Genomic DNA, 25,097 nt, shown 5'->3' on the forward strand with positions numbered 1-25,097 from the left:
GAAAAAAAAAAGGGTTTTCAAAATGATTTAGAGGAGTTTAAAGAGTCCTTTAGATGCCTTTCCAAGTGTACTGAAATGAGGGGGTGTTTTTGCAGCACTGTGAAGGTCAGCTCCTAACACAGGGACTTGGCTCAGTTTTTATCTCGTCCTGGTTTCCAGCAGGCTGTGAAAGCAGGAAAAGGATCTCTGATGGACACCCTGGGTGTACATTTAACAGCAGTTTTGCCTCTTTTTCTAAAAGGTGTTCACCTGTCGCTGTGAATTCTGGCCCCAGGGTTTTGCAAAATAATTCAGGAAAGCCTGTTACGTTGCAAAGCTTTGATAATGCCAAGAAAAATTTGAAAATTCATCAACTGAGGGGAAAAGTGAGGGGGGAAAGGAACCTCAGCACGGCCCCAGCTCTCCTCTGAACCCCAGCTCGGGCAGCAAATCCCCTGGGAGTGGCTGGGTGCCACTGGAATGAGGGAATCCAGGGAGGGAAGTGGGAATTCCAGGCTCGTGGAGCGGGAATTCATCACCTCTGACGGATTCTGCTCTTCAGGAGGGGCACTTTTTATCATTTCCCCGTGAAAATAACCAGCCTGGTGTTTTATGAAATGTGTTTGGGAAAGAATCCCTCAGCCAGGGGCCCCAAGGAAATGAGCACCGGTGCTGTCCCCTCTTGGCAGCATCCAGGGTCCTCCTGCTCATCCTAAATCCAGGAGCACCCACGGGTGCCTGCAGCCTCTGGTGGGGAATCCCTCGTGCTGGAAAAGCAGGGAACACCTGGCAGAGGTGTGGGAGGAGGTTTTGGGATGGTGCAAGGAAGGTTCTAACCACCACACCGGGACTGCAACTCCTCCCGCGGCTTAAAATTCCCCCGTTCCCTCAGAATCCCAGCAGAGTCCCAAAAAGTCCACGGAACGGAGCTGGAGCCAGGGTGGGAGCAGGGAGAAAATACCTGGAAAAGCTCCCTGGCTGACACCCCCGTGCTGGACCAGCTCCTGGGCCCGCAGCAAGGTGAAACTGGTGGCAACGAGGATGGGAAAGGGATGTCTGATAAAAAACTAAACTCTGATAAAAACAAAACCTCTGGCAACGGTACTGCAGCAATTTGGGATTTGCTGCTTTGTGGATAAATCCTGGTGCTGTTGTTCCCAGCCAGGCTCCACGTCAAAGCTATAAGGCAGCAGGGGAGGAGATGCATAAATGTGTAGTTAGATTTAAAATTTAAAATTCATTTAAATTTAAACTTAAATAACTTAATATAATTTTAAAATTAAATTCATTATTTATTTTAAATTATTTTATTATTTATTTAAATTTAAAATTTGTACTTAAAAATTATTAAACATATATACAAATTTATCTGTATTTATTCTGGACACAGCCTCACTCCCTGTGCTCTGACTGAGCAGGAGCTGACTCCAACCTTTCCTCAGCCCTCAGAAAAATGTGGATGAATCCATCAGGAAAGGATTAAAGCTGAATTATCCTCCTGAGATGCCCAGATCCCCTTAACTAAGCCCATCAGGCTTTAATTAGCAATCAAGTGGCATCATTTATTGACCTGCAAAGTCTCAATGACAGACTCCTTTAGAATTCAAAAATGAATTATTAAATAATAAAAAATAAAATAATAAATAAAATAAATTTTAAAATAAAAATAATAAAAATAGAAATAATAAAAACAATGAAAAATAAAAGTTGAATTGAACCAGAGGCATCAAAAACTCTCACCCAATGTGGTTTGTCCTCAAGGAAATTTCCAGTTCTCGGAGCACCTGAGTCGACTCCTGGACTCGTCTCCTGAATTTCTGCAATGGAATGAGCAGCAAAAATAACAATTAGGCTCTATTAAAAAATATCAACATCTCACCCAGCAGAGAGGGAATGAAGAAAACAATGGAGAAAACTGAGAACTCCTCTAAATCCCCAGGAATGCAGCAACAACAGCCCAGCAGTCAACAAAAACACGCGTGGAGAAACCCCTTCTGTTCCCGGGAACATCCTGGAGCTTCCAGGATTAAGGAAATTAAAAGCCTGGAGATAAATAAACATTCCTTTAATAAACTAAGCTTTGGTTTAACATCAAACTTTCTCCTGAAGGTTGCAGAGCCCCTGTGCTTTAGAAGGCGAGGTGGCACAGAGCCAGCAGGGGCACCTCGATCCCATCTGGAGCAGGACTGGAGGATCCTCTTCTCCCTGCCCATGGGAAGGTGCCAAGACAGCTGGAGAAATCCCTCTGGAGCAGCTGGCTTGGCACATCCCCACTCCTGAGCAAGAGCTAAGGGGCAAAGAGGGATAAGGGCAGGCTCAGGTGGGACGTTGGGAAGGAATTCCTGCACGTGGGAGTGGCACAGGCTGGAGGCCACGCAGCAGGAGCGGTGCCAGCACCCCAGTGGCAGCAGGGATCCCGGTGGGATGAGCTCTCCCACCCTCCCCGTGCCAGAGGGGCTGAGGAAAGGCTGCGGGTGATCCGCAGTGGCCCCACAGCACACAGGAAACCAGGGCAGTTATTTTTAGGACCTTTGGCTTTGTCATTTGTCACGGGAGCCCCGGGTAAGAAAGGCTCCAATGTGAGCCCGCGGAGCGAAGCCAAACACGGAACAATCTCCAAAACCCTCCGGAGGAAAAACACAAAGACCCCGTTCACCGGGCCGGGAAACATCCACACAGGGAAAGGTCAGGGCTTCCCAGGAATGGCTCCCTGCTCCTGGCCGGAGGCTCCAACCACAGCAGGGCTGTCCCAAGGCCTCCTCTGCCCCAGGATGGGCTGGGGATTGAGGGGCATCTTCCCTGTGCCACGGAACTGCCGGGACAGGATCTGTGTTCAGAGTTCACAGGACAGGATCCGTGTTCACAGGGCTGACAGGACAGGATCCGTGCTCACAGGGCTCACAGGACAGGATCCATGTTCAGGGCTCACAGGACAGGATCTGTGTTCACAGGGCTCACAGGACAGGATCCATGTTCAGAGTTCACAGGACAGGATCCGTGTTCACAGGGTTCCCAGGACAGGATCTGTGATCACAGGGCTCACAGGACAGGATCCATGTTCAGAGTTCACAGGACAGGATCCGTGTTCACAGGGTTCACAGGACAGGATCCGTGTTCACAGGGTTCACAGGACAGGATCCGTATTCACAGGGTTCCCAGGACAGGATCCGTGTTCAGAGTTCACGGGACAGGATCCGTGTTCACAGGGCTCACAGGACAGGATCCGTGTTCAGAGTTCATGGGACAGGATCCGTGTTCACAGGGCTCACAGGACAGGATCCGTGTTCAGAGTTCATGGGACAGGATCCATGTTCACAGGGCTCACAGGACAGGATCCATGTTCAGAGTTCACAGGACAGGATCCGTGTTCAGAGTTCACAGGACAAGATCCATGTTCAGAGTTCACAGGACAGGATCCATGTTCAGAGTTCACAGGACAGGATCCGTGTTCACAGGGCTCACAGGACAGGATCCGTGTTCAGAGTTCACAGGACAGGATCCGTGTTCAGAGTTCACAGGACAAGATCCGTGTTCACAGGGCTCACAGGACAGGATCCGTGTTCAAAGTTCACAGGACAGGATCCGTGTTCACAGGGCTCACAGGACAGGATCCGTGTTCAGAGTTCACAGGACAGGATCTGTGTTCAGGGCTCACAGGACAAGATCCGTGTTCAGAGGGTTCACAGGACAGGATCCGTGTTCACAGGGCTCACAGGACAGGATCCGTGTTCAGAGTTCACAGGACAGGATCTGTGTTCAGAGTTCACAGGACAGGATCCGTGTTCAGAGTTCACAGGACAGGATCCGTGTTCAGGGCTCACAGGACAGGATCTGTGTTCAGGGCTCACAGGACAGGATCTGTGTTCAGAGTTCACAGGACAGGATCCGTGTTCAGGGCTCACAGGACAGGATCCGTGTTCAGAGTTCATGGGACAGGATCCGTGATCACAGGGTTCACAGGACAGGATCCATGTTCAGAGTTCACAGGACAGGATCCGTGTTCACAGGGTTCACAGGACAGGATCCGTGTTCACAGGGTTCACAGGACAGGATCTGTGTTCACAGGGCTCACAGGACAGGATCCATGTTCAGGGTTCACAGGACAGGATCTGTGTTCACAGGGCTCACAGGACAGGATCCGTGTTCAGAGTTCACAGGACAGGATCTGTGTTCACAGGGCTCACAGGACAGGATCCATGTTCAGAGTTCACAGGACAGGATCCGTGTTCACAGGGCTCACAGGACAGGATCTGTGTTCAGAGTTCACAGGACAGGATCCATGTTCAGAGTTCACAGGACAGGATCCGTGTTCAAAGTTCACAGGACAGGATCCGTGTTCACAGGGCTCACAGGACAGGATCCGTGTTCAGAGTTCACAGGACAGGATCCGTGTTCAGAGTTCACAGGACAGGATCTGTGTTCAGGGTTCACAGGACAGGATCCGTGTTCACAGGGTTCACAGGACAGGATCCATGTTCAGAGTTCACAGGACAGGATCCATGTTCAGAGTTCACAGGACAGGATCCGTGTTCAGAGGGCTGACAGGACAGGATCCGTGTTCAAAGTTCACAGGACAGGATCTGTGTTCAGGGCTCACAGGACAGGATCCGTGTTCACAGGGCTCACAGGACAGGATCCGTGTTCAGGGCTCACAGGACAGGATCCGTGTTCAGAGTTCACAGGACAGGATCCGTGTTCAGAGCTCACAGGACAGGATCTCTGTTCAGAGCTCACAGGACAGGATCCGTGATCACAGGGCTCACAGGACAGGATCCGTGTTCAGAGTTCACAGGACAGGATCCGTGTTCAGGGCTCACAGGACAGGATCTGTGTTCAGAGTTCACAGGACAGGATCTGTGTTCAGAGTTCACGGGACAGGATCCGTGTTCAGAGTTCACGGGACAGGATCCATGTTCAGAGTTCACAGGACAGGATCCGTGTTCACAGGGCTCACAGGACAGGATCCATGTTCAGAGTTCACAGGACAGGATCCGTGTTCAAAGTTCACAGGACAAGATCCGTGTTCACAGGGCTCACAGGACAGGATCCGTGTTCAAAGTTCACAGGACAGGATCCGTGTTCACAGGGCTCACAGGACAGGATCCGTGTTCAGAGTTCACAGGACAGGATCTGTGTTCAGGGCTCACAGGACAAGATCCGTGTTCAGAGGGTTCACAGGACAGGATCCGTGTTCACAGGGCTCACAGGACAGGATCCGTGTTCAGAGTTCACAGGACAGGATCTGTGTTCAGAGTTCACAGGACAGGATCCGTGTTCAGAGTTCACAGGACAGGATCCGTGTTCAGGGCTCACAGGACAGGATCTGTGTTCAGGGCTCACAGGACAGGATCTGTGTTCAGAGTTCACAGGACAGGATCCGTGTTCAGGGCTCACAGGACAGGATCCGTGTTCAGGGCTCACAGGACAGGATCCGTGTTCAGGGCTCACAGGACAGGATCCGTGTTCACAGGGCTCACAGGACAGGATCCGTGTTCACAGGGCTCACAGGACAGGATCCGTGTTCACAGGGCTCACAGGACAGGATCCGTGTTCACAGGGCTCACAGGGCTCACAGGACAGGATCCGTGTTCTCCACAGGGAACCCACCTCGGATCACGGTGGGGCTCCACAGGGCAGGGTCTGCTGGGCATGGGGCACAGCCAGGCCAGGGCAGCCCCTGCTGGGCTCTGCTGCACTTCGGGGCTTTAGAGGCTCTTGTGGTTGTCACTATGGATGGAGCGGCTCCCTATGGATGGGAGGTGATCCCTATGGATGGCCATGGATGGAGCTGTGACCACGGATGGGAATTGTCACCATGGATGGAGCTGATCACCACAGAAGGAACTGATCACCAAGGATGGGAGCTGATCCCCATGGATGGAGCTGCCACCATGGATGGGAGCTGATCCCCATGGATGGGAATTGTCACCATGGATGGAGCTGATCCCCATGGACAGAGCTGTGACCATGGATGGGAATTGTCACCATGGATGGAGCTGTCACCATGGATGGGAATTGTCACCATGGATGGAGCTGCCACCACGGATGGGAGCTGTCACCATGGATGGAGCTGATCCTCATGGATGGAGGTGATCCCCATGGATGGGAATTGTCACCATGGATGGGAATTGTCACCATGGATGGAGCTGATCCCCATGGATGGGAATTGTCACCATGGATGGAGGTGATCCCCATGGATGGAGCTGATCCCCCTGGAATGAGCTCCCTGGAAGGAGCTGACCACCATACACAGTGCACTCAGCTGCACAGAGCCTCTGCCAGGCAAATTCCCAGAGAAATGGAGCCAAAACTTGGGACACCCCTTCCCAGGGGTGAGCAAAGGGCCATCAGACAGGGGTTTAGCCAAAGCCAGGCCTAGAGCCCAGCTCAGAGACAATTTGTCAGGTTATTTACTGAAGCCAACATTATTAAAACAAGCCGTGCTCCGTGTCAGATGGTCCTTGGCTTCCCAGCATCTGCTCTCCTTCCCAAGCTGGAAAACTGCAGCAAATTCCCAATTTCTCTCTGCTTCTCCCTGCAACTTTGCAGGGCATTTGCACAAAGGCAGGAAGGAACCTGGACCCCAGGACCATCCTGGCTGAGGAATGAGGGACAGGCAGGAGGAAACAGGATGCTCCTCACCTTCCTGGTCACTGCTGGGTCCAGATATCCCTTCAGCTTCTGGATGTAAGTGTGTGGGGGATTCTTCACTTGGAACCTTTCCTGGAAAAGAGGCAGGAATAAACATCAGCCATTTTTCTGTATTTACCCAGAAGACACGTGCACCACATACATATTAAACAATATATATTTATAATACATTCTCTCCGTCAGTGGATAATCTATGCAAGCAATTAAAACAGATTTAAATGGATCTTGATATTTATATCAACAGTACAAAAAGGCACCTTAAACCTTAAACATTCAGTGGGAATTCTGAATTTTAGTTGCACATCCATCTGAAGTTCCAGGGTTTCTGCTCAGCAGGAGCATGGAGAGGAAGGAGAAGGGTCAGGACAGGAGATGCATGCACCAACACAAAATCCTTTTTAATCACTTGGAAAAAACCTTCCCCTATCCCAGGCTGCTCCAATCCCTGTCCAGCCTGGCCTTGGGCACTGCCAGGGATCCAGGGGCAGCCCCAGCTGCTCCGGGAATTCCAGCCCAGCCAGGAATTCCCAGTTCCCAATCTCCCATCCATCCCTGCCCTCTGGCAGTGGGAAGCCAGTCCTCAAGGTCCCAACTCCTCCTGCAGAGATCCCTCCATGTCCAATCAGTCCCCCCTCAGCCCCAGACCACAGATTTTGGTGACAAACACCAGCTCTGTCCTCTGAGAGCCCCCTGATTTTTCCCTGCTTTCCCAGTGTCCAGCTGGAAGTTCATCCCACCAAGGCTGCTGGGAAACACGAGCTGTTCCATGGGCAGTGTGCTGCGTCCAAACTCCTCACAGCATTCCCAACAATTCTGATCCTGCTTGCATCTTGGAAGAACTTTAAGCTATTCTGCCCCTTTCCCTGGAGGAAAGATCTCATCCCAACCTCCTGAAATTTCCTCTTTTATCTGACACCTCCCTTTATTAGGTCAGGATGCAATTCTGACTGCGTTATCCCGAGCTTATTCCAGAATGAACTGGACACTGCTGCCCAGTTACCAGAACTGCCTGAACACCACAAGTTCTTCCTGTTATTATCTTGCTGCTTGCTGGAAAAGAAGTAATCCATCATGGCCAGCAGGAAAAAATGAAGGAAAATCTCTTCTGTGAGCTCCACCAGCCCTGGTGGGAGCTCTGGAAGTCACAGAGCACTCACGGCTTTCCTCTTTTACAACTGGATTCTTTTTCCATGCACCTCCACACGGCTCTGGATTTGGCATTTCCTATTTTATCTAAAAAACAGCTCAGAAAATGCAAAGTTCTTCACTGAGGGCTCTTCTCTGGACAAAGTGACAACAGCAGGGTCTGCCCTGCTCCAGCACCACGTCCACCATGGTGGGTTCTTCTTGGCTCTCTCTCAGGGATTCCTGGAGCCAGGCTCCCCTCAGTGGCTCCCATGGGGCAGACAGAGATTTCCTGGAACCCCAGAGTGGTTTGGGTGGGAAGAGCCTTCAAGGATGCTCCAATTCCAGCCCCTGCCACATCCTCCTGGCAGCAGTGTCCCATCCCAACAACGCTGCACGCTCCCTCTCCCATTTATTCCTCATTTCTGGTGACAGAGCTGTGTTCAGTGCAATCCCCCACAGAAGCTCTTTTGCTCTTAGGGATTAATTCCTCTTCCCAAGTAATCCACCCTCATCTGCTGAAGTGGCGGGAGCTTTTCCCAGCCACCAGCTTTAATTGCCTGGAATCCTCAAAATGAAACGTTTGAAGAGACTCAAGGAGCACATTTAACAGTCTGGGACGCAGCTACTGGATGGTTTTGTTTGTTTTCTTCAAACCTGGCTGTAATTATGTGTTTATGTAATAATCTCTGCAGCAGCTTCGTGTAAAAAGATGCTGCTCATTCTTGTGGAGTGGAATTATTTGGGTTAAAGGACTTTCCAGACATTATCCATGAACAGCAAACTCCAGCAATGCTCCCACCTGAGGAGTGACCAAAAATCACTTGTGGTAAACATCTCCTAGGCCTGGAAACATTTTTACAGCCCCCTCAAGTGTTTCTTTTTTGCTGGTTTGGAAAGCTACGAGGGATTAGCCTTTAAAATTGCCCTTTCCTGGCTATGATTCCTGTCTGGGTTTATCCAGCTCGGAGTGTTTTATATTAGAGGCTGATTAAGGAGCTGCAAGGGCCAGGCTGTGCAGTGAGGCCTCCAAAGCCACCCTGGATGTCTGGTCACAGCCATCCTCTTCCCAAAAATCTGCCTGGGAGCTCCCAGGGGGTGGGAATGGAGCTGGCTGCAGGCTGATCTTCCTGGAATCCACCAGGACCCTCTCATGATCCTCCTTGGGAGCATCCCAACACCCACACTTCCCAAGGCACTGCTGTGCCTTAGAAACCATAATTAAAGAGTTAAAAATCCCTGCTTTTTTTTCCTGTCAGCTCCTCCCCTCCACTTCTGGCAATTCCCACCCACTCCTTGGCCAGCTCTGCTTCCAAACCCAGGATTTAACACCATCTGAATGACGAGGTCGGGCATTTTTACCACACACAAAAAAAAAGCCTAAAATCCGGATTGGAGCAGCCAAACCTTGCTCAGCAAATGCTGAGGGGTGACATCACGACTGGGACGTGGTGGCTCCCCTGCACTGAGCCATTCAGACACAACAAAGTTCCTAAATCCTGGTGAAACCCTTTTTATCTCCACTACGTGACTGCTGCGAGCTCCAGCGTTATCTGCAGGCTGAAAGGACACGGAGCAGCAGTGACTGCACACTGCCTTTGTCAGCCACCTACAAAGCAAACCGGCTGAATTCCCAAGGATAAAGGTCCTTTCTGACTTGGAAAATCCCTGAGGAGGGGTGGTGCAAGGCAGGATGGAAGAGCACAGGGAGTGCAAGGACAGCAGCACCGGAGAGCAACGAGATGAGCTGGGCCCAGCACCTTCCTTTGGGGAAATAAATGGGGAGGATTCACTGGGATCAAATTCTGAGAGGGATTGGGGACAAGGCATGGAGGGACAGGAGCCAGGGAATGGCTTCACACTTCCAGAGGGCAGGGATGGATGGGAGATTGGGAACTGGGAATTCCTGGCTGGGCTGGCATTCCCAGAGCAGCTGGGGCTGCCCCTGGATCTCTGGAATGTCCAAGGCCAGGCTGGAATAACCTGGGATAGAGGAAGGTGCCCATGGCAGGGGTGGGACTGAATGGCTCTAAAGTCCTTTTCAACCCATCCCATTCCATAATTCAGGGAAAAGCAGGAGCACAACACCTCTCCTGTGCCTCTTTCACCCAGAATTAGCACTTTCTTTTCCGAGGGACACAGAAAACAAGGGGGGCTGGGGGGGCTTTGCTTCAGCAGCCAAGAGGAACTGCTGGACTTCTGCACTTCCACGTGATCCTACAGGGAACCTGACACATCTCCTGATCACCCAGCTCTGGAAAACATATTCATTCCAGAAGCAGGAAATTGTGCCTTTCCCAACAACCCCTGGCTCCCAAAGCCACTCAGGGCACTTTTCTGCATTAGCCCACATGTTATTGCCATTATTATCATTATCCTGCCTAAGCTGTTCCATCCCTGGGATTCACGGATGCTGGGGAAGCACCCGAGTCGGGATGAGAACCCCACAGGCTGTGCTGGGAGAGCATAAACCCCACGGACTCGGACAGTGGAGAAGGAGATGGACAAGGAGATGGGGAGAAGCGTCTCAAACACATCTTGAACACGGTGCAGAATTCCCCATCTCCCACAGATCTGGAAGGTGGCTTGGTCCTGTCCCAGCAATCCAGACATTCCCACCAGCAGGACAAGGTGTCACTGTGGAAGCGTCCTCGTGGAATGAGGGGACAGCAGCTGCTCATCACGGAATGAGGGGACAGCAGCTGCTCATCCCTGCACTAACGAGGAGGCAGAACGATCCATTCCCCCAGGATCAATGATCCATTCCCCCAGGATCACTGCCAGCTCTGTGCTGGACCCAGCTGCTGCTCCCTCCCACCCCCAGGGGTATCCAGCCCTTCCCAATCCCAAATCACTGAGCCTGGACTCCCCATGCCTTTATCTCCAACCTCTCCATCCCTCCTTGTCTGATCTTCCCTGAGCCTCCTCTCCCATGGTGGCCCAGCCAGATGAATGAAGGAATGAGTGTCCGAAGCCCAACTTCTCCTGAATTTAATAAATCACGGGATTTTCTGCCCTGTGTTTACCCCACCAAGGCAGAGTCCCTGGAACACACCACGTTTTTTAAACAATGTCTCTCAAACCAGAGCTGTAAATGGTTTTTGCAACTCATAAAAAGCGATGGAAAATCCTTGGTTGGATATTGGCAAAAAAACAACAAAAAACCAAACCCTGGATCTCTGTTGGGAAAGGGTCAAGGGCACCCCTCAGGGCTCCTGGTCCCCTCAGCACATTCCTGAGGAGAAATCTGGGCTGCACTGAGGAATTTGTGACACAAAATGGCACAGCACCCCCACAACACCCTGCTCCTCCTCAGCCCCTCTCCATCAGCCACCCATGGCTCCCGTGGGCAGGGATCCCCTGGAAGCAGAGCTGAGGGGTGGCCCAGGACCCCAACACCACCCCAAGAGCCCCACGCTGGCCACCAGCCCCCAAAACAGCAGCACCTGCCTTCTCCTGGGCTTCTTCCAGAAAGGAGGAGTTCCACAAACACCTCAGGAGGAGATTTTGGGAGCAGACCTCACAGCTTTCCTGTGGATCTCTCCATCCCTCATTCCCTCACCTCCCGTGTGCCCCAAGGCGAGGCCCTGGTGACAACCCCTGCCACCACGTGCCATCAGAGGACAAGGAAGAACTTTGCAGATGTCCCCAAGCCCTTCCCTCCTGGCACCCAGCTGGACTGAGGCCTCCAGGACCCCAGAACAGCCTCTGAGGATCCCATTTCCTGGATTTCCATGCATCTTTGTCCCTGCCTGGATCACTCCCAACCCCTCAGATGGCCACCTCGACCCTTTCCAGCGTGGACAGCAGATTTCCTGGCTCTCCTCTCCTCCTCCTCCTTGTACCTAACCCAGGCAGGTCCGAGCAAGCTCTGAGGATGATTTGGAAGGTTTAGAAACAAAGGAAGAGAAAATTCCAGATGGGATGAGTCCTCCACAACCAGCCCAGCAGCCCTTACACTGATTCAAACAATGCAAATAATCCTATTCACGGCAGATTATTGCTAATTATTATTATTGTTATTAGTATTATTTCCTCATCATCATCATGAAACCGGTTCCCCACTTTTGTTAATCTCATTTTTGCAGAAGTGAGAACTCCTTTTTTGGGGATTAACTCCTAATATTCTTCAAATATTCCCCAGATAAACGTTCAGGATCTGCTGCACAGATTGTTTAGAAAGTCCCATTTCTGGACACTTTTTCCTTTCAGATCTAAGTTCAAAACCAGCACAGGAGAGAAGGAGTTCATTTCCTCACTGATTTACAAGAAAAAACCAGGTGAAAATGGCATAGAGGGTGAAACCAAGGGAAAACAGGAGTCAAAACTTGCATTTAGAATTAGAAAGTCCTGCACAACCCCTATTCCTGGAAGTGCCCTCACACCTGTTATTCCAGAGCACTATTATATATTGTGAATATATACATTTTATGTACTTTTATACATTTTATATATTATATTAATAATAATATATTCCAGAACACTATTTATGTATTGTGAATATATATACAATATATTATTTTTATATATTATTATGTATGTATTATTTTATGTATGCTATATTATAATATATTAATATATATTTCTATGTTATAAATTACATTTAGTATTTCAATTATATTTAATATTAATTATATTAATATATTCCAGGGCAATATTTATATATTGTGAATATACACTATATTTCATATGTAATGATGATTAATAATAATAATAATAATAACTATTATTATTATTATTATTATTATTATTATTATTATTATTATTATTATTATTAATGTATTCCAGGACAATATTTCTATATTGTGAATATAGACTATATTTTTATATGTTATATATAATACTATTAATATTATATGTATTTCAATATTCCAGGGCAATATTTCTATATTGTGATCATAGCCTATATTTTTATATGTTATATATAATACTATTATTATTATATATATTTTTTGATATTCCAGGGCAATATTTCAATATTGTGATCATATCCTATATTTTATATGTTATATATAATACTATTAATTTTATATGTATTTCAATATTCCAGGGCAATATTTCAATATTGTGATCATATCCTATATTTTATATGTTATATATAATACTATTAATATTATGTATATATTTCAATATTCCAGGGCAATATTTCAATATTGTGATCATATCCTATATTTTTGTATGTTACATATAATACTATTAATATTATATATATATATTTTGATATTCCAGGGCAATATTTCCACATGGTGAATATATAAATATTTCACACCCCCTCTGCTGCACTTTGGTGCTGTTAGTGCCACCCGCTCACTGTGCTGTGCCTGAGGGGGGTGGCAGCACCCCCAGGGAGCCGTGCCAGACCCCGGGCTGTCCTCCCTGCCCAGCGTGTCCCACGGGATGGCTGGACAGGGCGAAGGTGGCACTTGGTCCCCTGGTGCTGCTGGCCCCCCAGTGCTGCTCCCCCAGCCCTGCTTCCCTTTTCCACAGGAGGGGAAGGGCCCATCCCAGGGAAGGGACTCATGCAGCCCGGGGGTGGATGGAGTTGTGCAAGGAGATTACTGCGGATTGCGAATTTCCTTCCCATCTGCTGGCGCTGCTGCCTCAGCCCCGAGCCGGGCAGTGAATCAGCAGCAGCTGCGAAGGGTGGATCAGCTCCCGGGGGGAATTTGCACATCCAGGCTGGGATCAAACAGCTCCTGCCCGCGCTGCTGCCAGCGGGAACCCAGCACGGAGCTCACACCTCTGCAGGGTGCTCCGGGAACAGCCTGGCACCAATCACGGCATCACAGACTGCATCGGCTTGGGAAGGACCCTAAAAGCCACCCAGTGCCACCCCTGCCACGGCAGGGACACCGCCCACTGTCCCAGGCTGCTCCCAGCCCCGTCCAGCCTGGCCTGGGACACTGCCAGGGATGGGGAATCTGCAATCACTCGCAGCAGCTCCTGCAGTTTTTCAATGTCTCAGTAAACTGAATCTTTAAATAGCTCGAGCTTTACATTCTCTGCCCAGGAAACTCATGGGGAAAAAAGCGATTCTTCACTAAGCTTTACTTCAAGGTACCTGTGCAATGAATTTAAACTGCCAGAGGGCAGGGTTAGATGGGGTATTGGGAAAAAAATCCTTCCCTGGCACAGGGCTGTGCCCTGGCACAGGGTGCCCAGAGAAGCTGGGGCTGCCCCTGGATCCCTGGCAGTGCCCTAGGCCAGGTTGGATAGGGTTTGGAGCAGTCTGGGATGGTGGAAGGTGCTCCTCAGGTTAGAACTGGATGGGCTTTAAGGTCCCTCCCAGCCCAAACCAGCCTGGACATCCATGACTGTATCAGACACCCCACCACTGTAACTGCTGAATAGGAAGTGTCCCATAAATGCCTTTATCCCAGTGTCCCTGACCTCCTGCCAAACTCACCCTGGTTCTGCTGAGCTTACATCCCAAGGGAACATCCCACTTTCCCAGTGCTGGATCAATTCTTTTCATGAGCCATTACTGCTGAACTTCATGGCATTTTGCTGCTGGCTCCCAAATTCAAATCCCACTTTGTCACATTTCATTTTCGCCCCCAAATGCCATTCTTGTTTATCCATCCCATCCTGCTAATGGCTGCACAGCCTGCACAGCTCACAAGGAGATGCCTCAGCATCTGGCACTGCCTAACCTGGGGTTGTTCCCAACCTCTGGAGGTGAACAGGGGCTCAGCCTCCTGGCCCTGGAGGTGACAGCTCCAGCTGTCACCACGGAGCATGACGTGGGCAGCCAGACACTGACTGGACTGAGATCATCTGCTCATCTGAGCATTTGTTCATTTGCTCATTTGATCACTTGATCACTTGCTCATTTGTTCATTTGCTCATTTACTCACTTGATCATTTGCTCATTTGTTCTTGTTTGCAAGACTCTGAGGTCAGGCTGAGCCTGTGCAGGGCAAAACCAGCAGCGTTCAGCAGCCAGAGGGAATCCAGGATGGAAGCATCAGAGGGGAAAGGGATATCCCTCTGTGAGGTGGGAACTGGCACCTCCAGGCTGGCACCAGACAGCTTCTGCCTGCCCTGCTGCCAGCACAGACTCCAGCCCAGAGCTCACAGCCCTCTGGGACATGGAGAAGCACAAATCATGGGATGACAGAATCCCAGGATGGGTTGGGGTGGCTGCACGTATCACTGCAAGGCCTCTAGGAGTGGTTACCAACGAGGGAGCAGAAGGAATGAGTGTCTGAAGCTCCTGGGAACAGAAGTTCCCTGGGTCCTGCCAGGTCCTGCGAGGTCCTGCTCAGCCCAGGGACGCTGTGGATGGAGCAGCTGGGAAGAGGCATCTCCCAAGGCTCTCCAGAGGCTCCTCACCTGGTCACAGATGAGCTCCCACTTCTTCTCGTTGTCGTACTGCCGCAGGAGCCGGGCTTTGTCAGGAGGCAGGTTCATGGCATTCTGTGGAGAGACAGCAACACTGTGAGGGATCAGCCACAGGCAAAGGCAGCTGCAGCAGACCACGGCAGCGTGGCTGTGCCTGCTGAATTGTTTCCTGACAATTCCTGATGCCAGAGCTGCTCAGGAACGTTCCCTCCCCGTGTTGGTTTTGGCCCCAAGAGCGCCGGTGAATCACGAGGCACCCAAGGGCAGAGCTGGGACACGCGAGGTGAGCGACTGAGGGCCAGCCCTGAGCTCCAGTTCCTGGGTTTTCAGGAAAAACATGTTCCCTGTGAGAGTGGGGAGGCTCTGGCACAGCTTCCCAGAGGAGCTGGGGCTGCCCCTGGATCCCTGAATTGTCCCAGGCCGGGCTGGACAGGGCTTGGAGCAGCCTGGGGTGGGAGAAGGTGTCCCTGCTATGGGATGAGCTTTAAGGTCCTTTCCAATCCAAACTATTTTTGGATTCTGGGACCATCCACCTCCACCCAGCAGAGAGGACAGGATTCCCTGAGCTGCCACAGCACAAGAGCCACTCTGTGTCCTGCTCCCTTCCCCTGAGGACATTCCTAAGGGAAACACCTCCCACTGCAGCTGGGGCTGCAGGACAGTCCTCTCCCAACAGGATCATAAAATGCCACTCCATCTCACTCCAACAGCTATCCAGGCTGGAAAAGTCACCACACGCCACCTTATCTGGATGACACAGATCCTGGAGTCAGGATTGCTGCTGCCCAAGCCCCAGAGATAACAATCCCAGCCTGTGAGTGACAGGAGTCAGAAGGAAGGGGAGAGGCAGCAATTATTTGATCCCTATCGCTCCTGGCTCCTTTGATGTGAGCTCTCCTTCCAGGACAGCTCTCTGGGAAGGGTGGCTTTCCCAAGAGCCCCGGCCCGGAATGTGCAGCATAACTGTGGTGCTTGTGCTCCTGGAGAAGCCAGGAACAGTGGATGTGACCCAGGAACACCTGGATGGAGCCCAGGAACACCTGGAGAGCTCTGCAAACACCAGCTCTGGAAAGGATCCCCATCAGCCCGGCCGAGCACGGCAAGGCCAAGCGGTGGCTGGAGAATCTGCTGAGCACCTCTTGGGCTCCAGCATCTCCTGGGCTCCAGCTGGAATTCCCAGACTGGCCCCAGTTCACCCAGCTAAGCCCTGGGGACCACAGGCCTCTGGCACGTCCATTCCCAGTGAGGAAGAGCCGGCCGGTCCCGGTGGCACAGGACACAACAATAAATCAGGAATCAATAAATCAGAGTTTCAGACTGAAATCCCACTCCAGGAGCACCTTCCCAAGGTGTGGGACACACAACCTCCAGATTTATTCCAGCAGGATGTCCTGGGGGTCCCTGGAACCACCCCAGACCCATCCTCTGCCCAGACTTCCTTTGTTTCCTCACGCAGACCCCACTCCGGGGAAAGGAAGAGGAGGGATGTGGACAAGCAGCACCTGCGGGGATCAGCCAACCAGGACACCTCCCTGGCACCTGGAAAATGGGAATTTAAGGAAGCTCCTGGCAGGACCACGGGTGCCAAGGGGGATTCTGTGCCAGGGGATGCAGCGCTGACCACACTGATGGGCACCAGGACAGCTGGGCAAGCCTTGGGAACGAGGGGCAGCTGAGGATTTGCTCCATCCCAGCCAAGGAGTGATCCTGCTCCTGGGGATCCCCTCCACACCTCCTGCTCCCATGGCTGCTCCTCCCAGAGCTTGTTTGCCATCAGATAACAATGACTCTTTCTCCTGCTCATCTCTGCTGTCATGTTGGCAGTATTTATAGGCTCTGATCATATCTGCGCTCGCTTCTCCTCTCAGTCTCTCACCAGGCACCTTATCAGCTCTGCTTATCATTTCATGCACTTGGTATTTTTCCCGAGGGTTCTTCCAGCGCCATTCCTTACTCCTGAGCCATATTTCACAGCCCCACTGGCTCCCAGCTGGAGGAAAAGCTCCAGTGTTTACCTGCAGTGCAGCCCTGATCTCCTCAGAGCTAATCAGCTTACGCAGCCCGGCTGGCAGCGGGACAAGAAACCTGCCTGGAACCCTGGGCAGGGCTCAGCGTGGCAGGGCTCCAGCAGGGATGAGAGCCTGAGCAGGGAAAACAAGGGCCAGGCAGCAGTGATCTCACTCCCAAAGCAAGGCAGCTGATGGCAGGCTGCAGCAGGAGCGCTCTGCTCTGCTCCACACAGCCCTCAGCAGCTCACTGCACACACCACTGCCCTCTCCCACAAGGAAAATCCTTTCTGCACACCCTGTGCAGCCAGGCTCTGCTCCACACAGCCCTCAGCAGCTCCCTGCACACACCGCTGCCCTCTCCCATAGGGAGAATCCTCTCTGGACTCCCTGTGAAGCCAGGCTTGGCTCCCCGGGCACAAGCTGAGGGTGAATGCACCCACTCACTTCCCACAAAGAGATGTGAAGTGTCGCCACGGCATGGACAGGACCAGGGGATGGTTATTTTTCACCTCCACAGTCCCGCCAGCCCTTGATCGATCTCTGCTGGAGGGACCTGGGAAGGAAAGAGTCACCTTGGTTGGTTCAGTGAGTGCCCACAGCAGGGACACGGGGATGAGGAAGGGTCTGCAAGGGACAGATGTGGAGCATTTGAGGTCACCTGGTTTGTCCAGCTGCACAAGAGGAGACTGAGGGGAAACATCTGGAGCTTCCTCCCGAGGAACGGCCCCGACCTCTGCTCTCTGTGATCAGGGACAACCTGAGGAACGGCTGCAGCCAGGCCATGGAATTTCAGGTTGGATCTCAGGGAAAGGCTCTTCCCCCAGAGGGTGCTGGCAGTGCCCAGGCTCCCCAGGGAATGGGCACAGCCCCGAGGCTGCCAGAGCTCCAGGAGCCTTTGGACACCAGGGATGCCCAGGGTGGGACTGTTGGGGTGTCTGTGCAGGGCCAGGAGCTGGATCCATGATCCTTCTCGCTCAGGATATTCCAGGATTCTGCCCCATTTCTTCTCTGAAACCTGGACCAAGGATCTTCTTACTCTCAACAGCCAGTCCCTGCTGGAAAACGGGATCCCAAACCACATTTTTACCTCCATGGGAAGCAACAGTTTGGTTTTTTTTACATCCCTGCATGGCAGAACCCCAAGTGGCTCCTGAAATCCAAGTGCACTGCTCCCAGGTCCCTAACTCCAGGCACAGCAGCAGGATCTGAGGCAGAGGCTACTGAGCTGGCTCCAGGAGCTCTGCTGGAGTCCCACCCAACCAGACACATTGGTCATCTGGATTTCTTATTCGCTGTGGGTCCCTGGAATGACTCACCAACGTCTCCTGGCCACTGGAGCTCTTACAGCCATGGGCTTCACACATCCCAGTGCCCTTCAGTTAATGACAGGTCTATGTCCTGTGGTTTCCCTTTCCATCTTTTCCCAATTAGAGCTTTGGAGGCTTCTGAGAGCAGAACTATTCCCTTCCTAAAACAATCCAAACTCCTGCCCGTGTCCCCTGTGTCACCACCCACTTGTGCAGCTGGAGACCCTTTGCCAGCAGAGCAGATTGCCAGCAGCTCAGGAGGAGCTGCACCTCTAATTGGATCCCCAGCTGCCACGAGGATCCCATAAAACCCTTTCCTGTCAGTGGGAACTGCAGCTGAAGCAGCCTCATCTTGTGTCTCACTGCTGATTTCCATCCCCATCCCTGGCCCTGCCAGGGATGGCTCCTCCCAATCCAGGTGAAAAATAACCATCCAGCTTATTTTATTTTTTAAATTTAAATTTTATTTTAAAAATTTACTTTTCAACCTGGATTTTAACAATCCAGGTTCAAAGTAAATAAATTGCTGGCCAGGTTATTATTTTGCCCCCGTGGCTGAGCAGCCGAGCCCAGGTGAGCTCCACAGCTTCACCCTGCTCCTTCCTCCCACAGCCTGGGGAGATCGGTCCCACCTCCCTCACTGCAACTTTCCACTACCTCACGGTGCTTCCAGGCCTGGGGAAGGGGGAGAAGCCAAGCTCTGGCACGTCCTCCTGCCTGGAGAGGCCGTAGGAAACCGGAGCCCTCCGCTTCCGAGTGCTCAGCAACACCTCCCAGCACAAACCTGGAGGAAGCACAGCTGGATCCTGCACAGCCTCCTGCTGTCTGCAAGGGCTCCCGTCCAAGCCCATCCTGGCTCCAGGAACACGGCACTTCGCTCTTCCCCCCCGAATTCCAAAGTTATTCATGTCTGCTGCTACGTGCCAAACAATCTAGGTAAGCTTTCCATGCCTTTGGTGTGCTGCGGGCTGGCTGCGTAAAGCTGGGCCCTAAATTAATCACAGTAGCAGATGGAAAACTGGGGGGAGAACAAGCAGACCTCCAAAACATTAAATTGCTGAAGAGTTAAAAATAAAATCAGAGTGCAACAAGGAAATTTATGTATTTTGAACCTATGAAACAAAGCCCAGCTCCATCCAAACTGGAGGAGCCTCCAATTCCAGGTTTTGGCACTAAAAATCTCATTTGAGGACTGATCTGCAGGATCTGGGCACCACCACCACGGCTTGGTTTTGTCCTTGGTCTCAAACGTGTCCCTTGGGGCTGTCCTGCTGTCCCCTTCCATGGAAAAAGGGCACTGAGGGAGCTGCTGGTGGCCACACGTGGTGGCCCCAGTGCTGGGGGGCAAAGAGCTCCTGCAGCCAGCATTATCCAGGGAGAAGGCTGAAACACATCCCACGTGGCAGAGCAGGGTAAAGCACCCAGCTGGGAAGGGAAGCACCAGCAGATGCCTCCAGGTGCCACCGGCAGCCCAGGTCACACCAGCACCAACTCCAGTGCCAGTGGTGGAATGACTGAGCTGTGCTTTTTCCAACTTACCCCTCGTTTTCCTGAGGATTAAAAGGCCCAATGTTTTGGAAAACCAGTGCAGGAGCAACTCAACTGACTCAAAAGCATGAGCCCTGCTAATTAATAGCACTGCTAATTAACAGCATTGGGCTGCTGCTCTCATTGATCATATCATCTTCAAGTCTGCATCCCTTTTATTAATGAATCCTGGCATTAATTGTGCTGGGAATGAGCACAGAGTCCTCCTGATCCATTTGTTCCCATGAACGGCCCTGGATGTGTCAGCAGGAGCTCATGAAGCCCTACAATGTGGGATGTCCTCGCCATCCGAAGGATGGGGATGGAAAAAGGCAGGAAAGCAGAGCCTGGCAGGGGAAAGTGAGTCTGACCAACACCGGCACTGGAGGAAGGGACAGCAAAAACCATCCCTGCAAAGGGTTAAACTCCCCACTTCCATAAAGGCACTGCTGAGCTCAAAGGAATAAAGGTATCCCAGGAGCACCTCCTCTGCCAGGACACACCCTGATGTGGCGGGTGAGGGTGAAGGGAATTCCCACTGCTCCTCCATGAGAGCTGCACAGTAACTCAAACTCCTGGGAATTAACTCCCAGCTGGCTTTTCCTCCTGTCCCGTCTCTGACTGGGATTACTCCCACCTTCCACTGCTCCCAGAGAGATGGAAAAGCAAACCTGGATCGTTTCTGGCTTCCCAGCAGCACTTAGGAAAAAGATCAGGGCTTTAAAACACTTCAAACAAGTCTCGGTCCTCGTGACTCAGACTTACACACCCACATCAAAGCTCTGCCCTTACTCCAGGCTCCAAGGACTCCCTATCCTCACCTGGAACTTCCCAGTCTGAGTTTATTCTCCAGCCCATCCGTGCCCCTTCCCACCTCCTCAGGTTCGGCACAGCACTTTGCCTGCAGCTCTCCGGGGTTTATCTCACTGCCTCCACCACCACGAGCTGCACTCCTGATTTTTCCTGCATTTCACTCAGGGCTGTTTCAAGGCAGAGCCTGAAGTATTTTTAACTTTTATAAATACCCAGTGAGTTCTTACAAAGCAGACCCAAAACTGGCCCATAATTCAAGTCCATACCTCCCACCCCTGTAGCACTGAGGCAGAGCAGCCCTTCCCTGGCTGGAGGGAGCCTGAGAACCCAACCCCAGCTCCTGAGTGGATCCAAGTTTCCCTCCTGGCACTGGGCTGCCCACATCCTCCCAGCGACCAGGATCCAAGAGCAACCAAATTCCAAAACCATTAAAAAGAGAACGAAAAGCAGCATAAATCAGTTCAGATGGGTTCATGTGACACTGTCACCCTTGGCTGTCAGAGCTGTGATGGCTGAGGCTGGAAATGTTCTCTCACAATCCCTAAATTTAGCTGGTGTGAAAAGGAACCAGTTCAGAACGAGGAGGGTGCCCAGGCAGGAGCAACCCCAGGGCTCTGTGCTCATCCTTTGAGGCTGGAGCAGGACAACTCCAACTTGCCAACTCATCCTCTCCTGGGACAACCGAGGGGACAGGGGCCGTGTGGTGGTGTCTTGGAGCCACCAAGAGTCACCAGTGGGACCTCCTGCCTCACCCACTCACTGAATCACCTCTAACCTGAGCTTTACTACAGGTCTGCAGCATCTGGGTACAGCATTAATGGGGGCATGTGGCACCTGGGGACAGGGGTCAGAAGTGGCCTTGGCAGTGCTGGAGGAGTGCTTGGATCTGATGATCCTAGAAGGCTTTTCCAACCTTAATGATTCCACAATTCTTCACCCCAATACACTTCCCAGGTGAAACACACACTGAGCAGGTCACCCACAGCGCAGGAGGGCAGTGCCAACCAGGCCTCTATCCTGGGGGAAAATTCCCAAAATCCCAGAATCATCCAGGCGGGAAGAGACCTTGAAGATCATCGAGTTCATCAACCCAGCATCACCACAGCCATCCCTAAACCACGTCCCCAGGTGCCACATCCAGACACCTCTTGAACACTCCCAGAGATGGTGACTCCACCCATCCTTGGGCAGCTCATTCCAATGCCTGACTGTTCTTCCCGGGGAAAAAAAATTCCCAACATTTAACCTGAACCTCCCCTGGTGCAACTTAGGGTCATTTCCTGTCATCCCTTCACGTGGGACATGGCAGAGGAGCCCAAGCCCACCTCACTCCACCCTCTTGTCCAGAAGCTGTAGAGATCAGTGAGGTTCCCCCTGTGCCTGCTCTTCTCTAGACAAAAATTCCAGAAGAAATTACAGAATTCCAGAAGAAATTACAAAATTCCAGAAGCAGCAGATCCTGGCCCCAAATCCTGCTCACTTGCCATGGCTGGAGAAGGTTCCTCACCCTGCCCTGCTCCTAACCCCTGTCCTGTGACCCTTTCTGCAGAAGAAGTCTCTGTGTAGCTCCAGGAGCTGCCTACCAAAACAACCCTGGGATTTTGGTACCGCATTAAAATTTAATTCCAGGGCCTGGCCTGTAAAACAGCCCTTAATATTCTCCTAGAATATTAAAATGCAACTTTTTGCAATTTTCTGTGCTACTTAACTTCCCAGCCCTGCTCCAGTGTGTTTATTTAGGAAAGCCAGAGGCAACTGAAGCGAGCTCCAAGTTCCCTGACTTTATGAGGAATCCAAGCTAGGCTAAAATTAAATGTGCTTATTGTTCTAATCCTCCTTCTCCTCTCCTGTTTTTTTTTATTAAAGTTGTCTTTGATCTAAAAATACCAATGCTCTGCCTGCACCAGGCCTTCCTCCTCCTGAAGATGCCCTGGATCCGTAGGGAAGAGCAGGAGAAGCTCCCACAGCATGGAGGGACCTGCTGGGGAGAGAGGACACGGCATGTGGAGCTCATCCTTGGGGAATTATTGGGAAAAACCCAAGTCAAACTCCTGAATTCTGGATCCATGACTCCCCAGGGGCATCTCTGTGGGCCTGAGGTCATCCAGGAATGTTCACTTCACACATGGAAGGGGAAAGCTGGGATGTAGAAAACTGTGGTGACAACCTGTGGTTCCTCAGCTGGTAAGGAAGGACTGAAGCACCCAGGAATGCTGTGGAAAGGAAGGGGGAATATTCCTTGGGACACCATCATCACTTCCTGGGTGTTTATGGCCCCGTTACATCAGCCTGGAATCCTGATGGAGCCTGGCTTGGGGACAGCCAGGGCTTCCTGCCCCACGGGCCACACACTGAGATTCCCATGTTTTGCCCCCACTGTGGTTTTCCATGACTTTTCTGAGCCCTTCTGTGTTTGTCACCCCTCTCTGCTCCCTCTGATCAGCACTGCCATTTGCATATTCATCATAAATTAGCGTTTCCTTCCCAGCTCTTGCCAGAGGGCACTGTAGGGATGGCAGCAGCGACACGGAGCCACTGTGGGATCGCTCCCTGAGTGATGGGACAGGCTGGACATGAGGGACAATTTCCTCATGGAAAGGGTGGGCAGGCGTTGGAATGGGCTGCCCAGTGCCCGTCCCTGGAGGAATCTAAAGCCATGTGGATGTGGCACCTGAAAACATGGGGCAGTGCTGAGGAATGGCTGGATTGGAGATCTTGGAGAGCTTTTCCAACCTTCAGGATTCTCTGATTCTCTGATCCTAAACCTCTTCTCCTCACACAGGGAGAGCCACGCCGCCTCCAACCCCGCTGAGGGAACTTTATCCAGGAAACCTCTGGAAGGGTTTGGGGACCGAGGGCTGCAGTGACCACAGAGCTGCCTGTTCCTCTCAAAAACCCGGACTCAGCTGAATGGCCTCACGTTTTGGGAAAGCTGAGGCCTCATTAATTCACCACTGGAAAAGAATTCCATGGTAGGAAGGCTTCAACGGCCAAGCCAGGCCTGACTCACTCCGAGCTCGCCCCACGGCTTCATCAAATCGCTCACTGCTGATAAGGCAAACCACAAAACCCAAAATTAAAGCCCTTTCAGTGAAATGTCAGAGAAAAAGGCTCCCAAAGAACCAAGATGTGTATTCCAAAGGCTGTGCTGGGAATTGCACACGTGGTGGGCAGTGCCCACGATTCCATCCATGGGGCAGCCCAGACTGCAGGGCACAAAAATGCTGGAAAACACACACAAAAGGGGCTCCAGCCATTTTTACACCTTTTCCACTCCTGTGCAGCCTCACAGCAGCACAGGCAGAGCAGTGAGGTCCAAGCATCCCTACAATTATCCCAAATACCCCAAGGGATTTCAGTTTTTCTCTGGAACTCTTCCCCAGATCCCATTAAAAAAGCAGCTTTGCTGTGAGTCAGAAGATGCCATCCCCTCATGCTGTTCCCTACAAACCCTCTGGAAGTGGAGCATGTGTCACCTGTGGGGCTGCACTGCTGCTCATCCATCAGCTGCTCAGGAGGAAAAGGAAAATTCCAGGCAGCAGCTGTGACTGGCAGCTGCTGAAGCCCATCTGGCAGCTGTGCACACCCCACTGCACCACAGCTGGAGGGCATTTCGGGAAGGAATTCCTCCCTGTGAGGGTGGGAAGGCTGGGTACAGATTCCCAGAGCAGCTGTGGCTGTCCCTGGATCCCTGGAAGTGTCCAAGGCCAGGCTGGAGTGCCCTGGGATGGTGGAAGGTGTCCCTGCCCGTGGCAGGGTGGAATGGGATGGGATTTAATATTCCATCCCAAAACAGTCTGGGATTCTGTGATTTCTGTGGTATTGCTGAGGATGAGAAGGGATTTTCAGAGGGTGGGTGGAACAAAATCCCCCCCGAGCTCCCCTCACATGGAGGATCCCTCAGTTCCCCTCCAAAGGGATGAGCTGGTCAGGGACGTCGGCCAAGTCAACCTCATTCAGGAAAAGCTGGATAAAATTCTCATCCAAACACTTAAACTTCACCTAACTGCATTCTTGAGGCAGATGATGATCCCAAATTACCCTACACACTCTTCTATGATAGCGATGACGTGTATTTTCCCATCAGAAATGATGGAATTCAGAGAGGCTTGGATTGAGAAGGACCTTGCAGCCCATCCCATCCACCCCTGCCATGGCAGGGACACTGTCCCAGGCTGCTCCAAGCCCTGTCCAGCCTGGCCTTGGACACTTCCAGGGATGCCACAGCTCCTCTGGACAACCTGTGCCCACAAGCACTCTCCTGACGTGCCGATAAAAACCCATGGAATTCATTCCAAGGGAGCTCCTTATGCAACACCAACTGAGATTTCAACTACAGCAC

The 25,097-nt window shown here is 51.6% G+C and overlaps 1 protein-coding gene across 10 annotated transcripts in view; it reads right to left on the reverse strand.

Annotated features, from left to right (window-relative positions):
- The window catches only part of FMNL2 (formin like 2), a 116,711-nt gene that overhangs the window by 36,998 nt on the left and 54,616 nt on the right, over positions 1 to 25,097 (reverse strand). For all 10 annotated transcript variants that reach the window (XM_038142011.1, XM_038142008.1, XM_038142004.1 and 7 more), the window contains exons 2-4: positions 15,091 to 15,174; positions 6,622 to 6,702; positions 1,720 to 1,796 (exon numbers count right to left, since the gene is read on the reverse strand). In XM_038142011.1, coding sequence (XP_037997939.1) covers positions 1,720 to 1,796; positions 6,622 to 6,702; positions 15,091 to 15,174 — 242 coding nt within the window. The remainder of the gene's footprint in view (positions 1 to 1,719; positions 1,797 to 6,621; positions 6,703 to 15,090; positions 15,175 to 25,097) is intronic.

This window comes from Motacilla alba, chromosome 7, assembly GCF_015832195.1.
Source record: "Motacilla alba alba isolate MOTALB_02 chromosome 7, Motacilla_alba_V1.0_pri, whole genome shotgun sequence".
Lineage (NCBI taxonomy): Eukaryota > Metazoa > Chordata > Aves > Passeriformes > Motacillidae > Motacilla > Motacilla alba.